Genomic DNA, 6054 nt, shown 5'->3' with positions numbered 1-6054 from the left:
TTTTATACACATGTTCTGATATTTGATATATTTTGAAACAATAATTATGAGATGGGATGGGATGTGTCAGGCAGAAGTTTTGATTTCTGCCATAAGCATTTAAAAGTGATATAGAGCATAATGGGACACATGTTTGATTTTATTAATGATTACCTGACAAAGACAGCACATGTGGAACTCATGTTTAAAAAACCGCCTTGATTGCCTTTTTAAGACATTGCATTTAGGAATTTTTTGAGTTTTTAAATGGTCCATGTTGTGACTCTTTAGGGATCTCTTCACCATTTTCACTGGACACAACTAGGATACATGTTGAATCAAACTGACCAAAAAGATAGGTGGTAGAACAAATAAAAGTGTCGGGTAGCCCACAGACATTTTCTTTGAGTGTGTGCGTGTGAGTGTGTATCTGTATGTTTGTATGCATTAACCCTGCACACTCACACACACACAATCCTCCTCCTCCTCCTCCTCCTCCTCCTCCTCCTCCTCCTCCTCCTCCTCCTCCTCCTCCTCCTCCTCCTCTCCCACACCCTCCATGTTCCTTCCTGTTTCCTGTTCCGTTGTCCGCTGCTCAGGAAGCCTGGTTTTGCTACTGGACTGTGACAAAAACTCGTGAATCACGCCGTAAACTTTGTGAACATGCAGGAGCAAAGAAAACGGTGTGTTTTTTTTTCTCTGATCACCATCTCTTACCTCTAACTAGGCCCTGCATTGTTTCCCAAACAGCTCACGGGGTCTTTAACTCAAACACAAAGCCACATTTGTCCTCTATGTTGAACCACCTGCTGACTCTTGGCTTTGCTATCTGTGAGTAAGCTCCATCCAGCTGTGACGTCTGTAGACTGTATGCACCTGCTGGCTCTGATGTGAGTCTGAGTCAGTCATAAGAATGTCTATTAAGACTCCTTAATATTGTGACTCATGTACTTCTCGTCTTGAATAACTGGTGTCATTATATGAAATTAATACTTCAAATTTGCAAAGTTTTCATGAGATGAATGTGTCGACGGTTAATTACTGGTATGAAGAGCTCGGGGTTGAGGGCTGTGACCCCTATCAAACGTGGGGATTCAGCTTCGATGAGATCATGCCTGGTCAGTCGAGGGAAGTGACTCTTTTACTCGCCTGACCGGAGGCCAGATTCAGAGTTCAAAGTTCATGTCAAGAGAAACAACGCCCCAGCTTCCCAAAAAATGCGCAGCCATCACTGGTGACAGCACAAATGTGAAAATCAGTACACAACGTGGACGACTTCTGACATGACCTTAACCATGTGGCCCTCCCCTAGCCGGGCTGAGGGAGGTCAAGTTTAGAGGTCAAAATGGTTTTCTGTGTGTTATGTCATCTCTCTCCCTGAGACATCTTTGTGATATCAGCAACGTCCCTGCCATTTATTCCACACTTGTTTGTTCATGTCTTCACTCCCTTGGACCAGATGTAGCGTTTGAGTTTCAAGTATGCAACATTTATGGCAACACCTTAACATTTGCTCTTACACTGATACACAATGAAACAAACGTGTTTCTGCTGTCACAGCTCTTTTTGCAGTGACCATTACAGGCTTTAAAGTAAATCCCTCCTTCATCTTCTAGACTGTTGTGCACGCGGTGTGTGTGTGTGTGTGTGTGTGTGTGTGTGTGTGTGTGTGTGTGTGTGTCCATGCTTGCTGGAATGTCTGCTGGCCAGGCCTTTTATTAGGCTCATCCATACCACCACATTATAGGCTTCTGTAGCCAGGCAACTGCAGGTTCTGGCTGGTTACCATGCGAGCGCCCATTGAGTGACGTCGCTGGCCCTATTTGCCTCTCTCCTCATTGGAATGAGGGCCTTTTTAAACGTGCACCCCCCACTCACACACACACACACACACACTCTCGCTTAACCCCTTGTTCACACATCCCCAACCACCCCCCCGACACACACCCTGCGCTTCATCACCCTCTGTGTGGTGACTAGGGGAGTGGAACTAACAATCCGACAAAAACATCTCACTGAGGCAGACCAGACTGGACCTTCCAGGGAGTGTCTTTGTGTAGAAAAACCCATACCAACCCTAAAGGAGGGACGCCTACTTGAGGCAACTGTACTGCAAGTGCAATTTCAATCACAAATCACGTATCACAGTATTCTCAGCTTGGTAACATTGCTTTATTTAGTCACACAAATGAATTTTACTCAGTTACAGCAAAGTAACAAGTTTGGAAAACCTCTCAGCTGCACTGAAGTCCTAACAGACTGGGTGAATATGATATTTAAGCTACATCATACATCTTCAGTATTAAATTAACTATCATTTTTATTTCCAGTTACTTTCTCAGTTGTTCAGATATTTGTTTATCCATGTCAGATGTTAGAATACTGAAAGTTAACGAGAGCCTCAGTTATCATTTTCGTTTGCTTGTTTAGTTCAATGAACTGAACGAAACCCAAGGATATTTCGTTTTAAGTTGCAATATGTATGAATTTTCGTTGATAACATTAAAAAAATGACTAAAATTATCAACAGGATTTGAAGAAATTACAGTTTTGATGTGTTGAGGTTATGTGTTGTGTTGAAGAGATATCGACTGTAGTTAGCATGCTAACCAGCTAGCCCAGTCCGTCACGGTCCAAAGCTCCTGTGCTAGCAGTTTAGGCACCAACGCTAACCTGGTATTCACCGAGCTCAGAGTCCAAACCGCTAGCTGCACAGCTAAATGAGCTAACTAGCAGCAACCATTACCAGATATTGGAAGTTATTGTGGTGATATGATGGTCCCGGTTTTTTTTCAGAATGGATTGGACACTTGGCGAGTTCTAACATATTGCACCTTTAATATTAATGATAAACCAGCAAATATTCACATTTGAGCAGCTGAACCCAATGAAATCTATAAACTGATTTTAACTTGGTTAAATGACTAAAATGATTGCTTATTTTTCAGCTAATTAGTCAATTAATCAATATATCATTTAAACTCCAAATAAAATATCATTCTTGACCTTGGAGATACTGAACATGCATATATCATTCTGATATTGATTTTAATTTTATTTAGTTTTTCACACGCTCATCAGTGCTCATTTGAATTTCACAACCACATCATGCAAGTCAGTGGATCTAAATTGAGATTGTTCTTTTCTAACTGCTGTTAGAATGAACTTTGATGCTTGGTGCGGCTAAAATCCCAGACAGTGTTACAGATAAAATCACCGTACCAAGCAGATCCATCTCAAGGACAACTGAGCAAACACCATCTACTGATGAAGGCTATGTGATGTGGTTGAAAGCTCTGGAAAATTATTGTACAGGAAGTGGACCTTGAGTTGTGATTCTTTTGTCAAATCATGATTACCAGCACATACAATTTCATATCAATATCTACCTGCAACCAGTCAGGGGTAAAACACTGTACATTGAAATTAGTTTAATGTTCTCTTGGTCTACCGTAGAATTAAAAATACTGACATTTTATTAAAGGTTATCTTAGAACGCAGTGATCACACACTCCCCTCACTATAGACTTTCTGCAGGGCCACATTTTCATCTTTTAAGAGAGCATATGACCTGCTAAGATTCTTAAGTGGCCAGCAAAACAAGTATGGATAAGCTTTTGTAATCCAGTCAAAGTTTTAAATCAGCGGACTGTTACTTGCGGACTGAAATATCTTGTGTTATTGGTTTCTCTACTGTTGTCACAGGTTTTTTTTTAATCCATTATTTCAATGCACTTCATCCCCAGTGTGTGGTTAAATGTGGTGCCCGTGAAGCAGCTGTGGATAAACTAATTGCTTCAAAGTGATGGTGTGTAATCTTTTGTCGTGAAGCCCATCTATCTTAGCACCGCCCTGGTGGAGGATGGAGGGCGATGGGGTTGTGACGACTAATGAATGAAGTGACTTGCGGGAAGACGATTCCAGCAACTTCTCCATAGCTCTAATTTGAACGCCTTTCATTGACTGCGGGCGAAGTTGGGGGGCGGGGGTGGTCTGAGGGGTGGTGGTGGTGGTGGTGGAGGGGGTTGTGGAGTATTGTGAGCTGAACAGCAGAGCCCCACTCTAGCTGAATGGGTATTGTCATCTGGATTTCTATGGCTAACCAAAATACTTTCTCCCGCCGTGGGGGTTTATGGATTCGTGGTGGGAATGGCATGCATTACGCACAGCCGTGGAGGGCACTCACACACCATCACAACTTCTGTCGTCAGTTGTTTTGTTTAAGAACACACTTTAACTGAAGATTTCAGACAATATATTCAGTTTAATCTTAATAAAATGAAACAATATTGCATCTTCATATACACGAATAATGAATCATTACATCAAATGTCAACAAACCAACAGAACACAAAGTTTATTCCTAGAATGTTTTGAAAAGAAAAAAAGCAAAAAACTTCCTGCAGTGACAATGATGGAAAAAAAAAAAAAAAAAAAAAAAGTTGCAGGTGCTCAGTGCAGCCGAATAACGGACTGTAACATTTCACGCTGTGTGACCTGTAGATCTCAGGATCTCCGGACTCTACTGGTCCAAAATTAGACTGCAAACTTCAAAGTCACCGCCATCATCTTCTGAACAATACAAAAACCCGCTCGGAGATTAATCAGGGCTTTAACATACTTTTCTTCTTCGCTCTCTATTTTCTACTGGACATTGTCGGAGTCCTCAACATGTCGGCATAGTTCCGCTAAAGGAAATGGGTCATTTAATGTGTGGGAGTGCAATCATTCTCAGTTACTGTACAAGTTTGTGCTGACAATGCACGCCAATGCAAAAGAGCAGTGTGTATATTCGATGGCAAGAGTTCCTCTAGAAAAGAAAAACGTTGCGGTTACAGCGGTAAACAATTCAAAATACTAATAATTTCGAAGACTTACAAAAGCAGGTACCTAACAAAGACACTCCTTTTTGTCGTGAGCTACCTCTCGTAGTTGATAGTCTTTGTTTAATCTCCTGTAGATACAAAAAGGATTTGTGAATTTGTGGTCCGGGCGTATTGAAGGGCCAGTGTAAAATCAGCAGAGATGCTTCCATTGATTTTCAAAGTTCAGATTACTATAACAAACTGCAGGTGCAAAGATAACGTCCGTCAAAAAAAAACAAGTTTTTTCGAGAGCAGCAGGGCACTTTTTACGCACCGCCTGCAATGAGCCGTGCTGCTACACATAATTCCTCTTGTCATAGTCCCCGTTCTGCGTGGCTCTCTTGGTCGGTGCGTATTTTACCGAGTATCCCGAGTTCCCGCTGGAGGGACAGGAGCAGCACAGCAGCGCTCCTCCGATCAGCAGCAGCGCTGAAGCCGCCCAGCCGATGTAGAGCGCAGCGCCGATCTCCCTCTTCTTGGATGCGGGCACCTGTGGGTTGTAGAAATCCGATATGATGTTGTTGGCCATCCAGCACAGAGGCACCAGCACAAACACACCACTGGTGATGTAGATGACCCCTCCAGCATTCACCACCCGGGCTTTGACGTTTTCAGCGCGGATGCAGTTGGTGCACTGCGCCCCCGCGATGACAACCATGAGCCCCAGCACGCCCATCACAGAGGAGATGATGGTGAGCGCCCTTGCCGCCTGCAGGTCGTGGGTGAGGGCGAGGACGGAGTCGTGCACCTTGCACTGCATCTGGCCAGTACTCTGAACCACACACGACATCCACAAGCCGTCCCAAATTGTCTGAGCAACCACGATGTTGGCTTCGATGAAAGCCGTCACCTTCCACATGGGCAGCCCGCACGATACCATCACCAGGAGCGAGCCAATTACGCACAGCGATAGTCCCAGGATCTCCAGTCCGGCCGACACCATTTTCGCTCTTTACGTTGAATCAAGTCCGTCTGAAACTCTTCAAACTCTTCCCTGATTTCTTTCCCTGAGAGCAAGGTGTATTTCTGCGCTTAACTTTTTCGTTCTCGCCTCAGTGTACAGGAGCGTCAGTCGTTAGTTGCGCATCACTCACCACATTTATCCGGAGATGTAAGAGACAGCAGCTTTGAGCCTCTTTGTTAGTGAGGGGATGTGAAAACAACTGGAATCACAGTAGCACCGCACCACGACTATCTGCTGGGTGGGGTA

At 43.7% G+C, this 6054-nt stretch overlaps 1 protein-coding gene across 1 annotated transcript; it reads right to left on the bottom strand.

The window, feature by feature from the left end:
• Nucleotides 1–4223: 4223 nt before the first annotated feature.
• Nucleotides 4224–6040, bottom strand: cldn5a (claudin 5a). The gene has a single exon (XM_030418403.1). It carries the CDS (start codon nucleotides 5785–5787, stop codon nucleotides 5140–5142), a length of 648 nt encoding a protein of 215 aa, XP_030274263.1. The 5' UTR covers nucleotides 5788–6040; the 3' UTR covers nucleotides 4224–5139.
• Nucleotides 6041–6054: the final 14 nt, after the last annotated feature.

Source organism: Sparus aurata, chromosome 5, assembly GCF_900880675.1.
Source record: "Sparus aurata chromosome 5, fSpaAur1.1, whole genome shotgun sequence".
In the NCBI taxonomy this organism is placed as follows: domain Eukaryota; kingdom Metazoa; phylum Chordata; class Actinopteri; order Spariformes; family Sparidae; genus Sparus; species Sparus aurata.
This window is presented reverse-complemented; position numbering and strand designations above follow the sequence as displayed.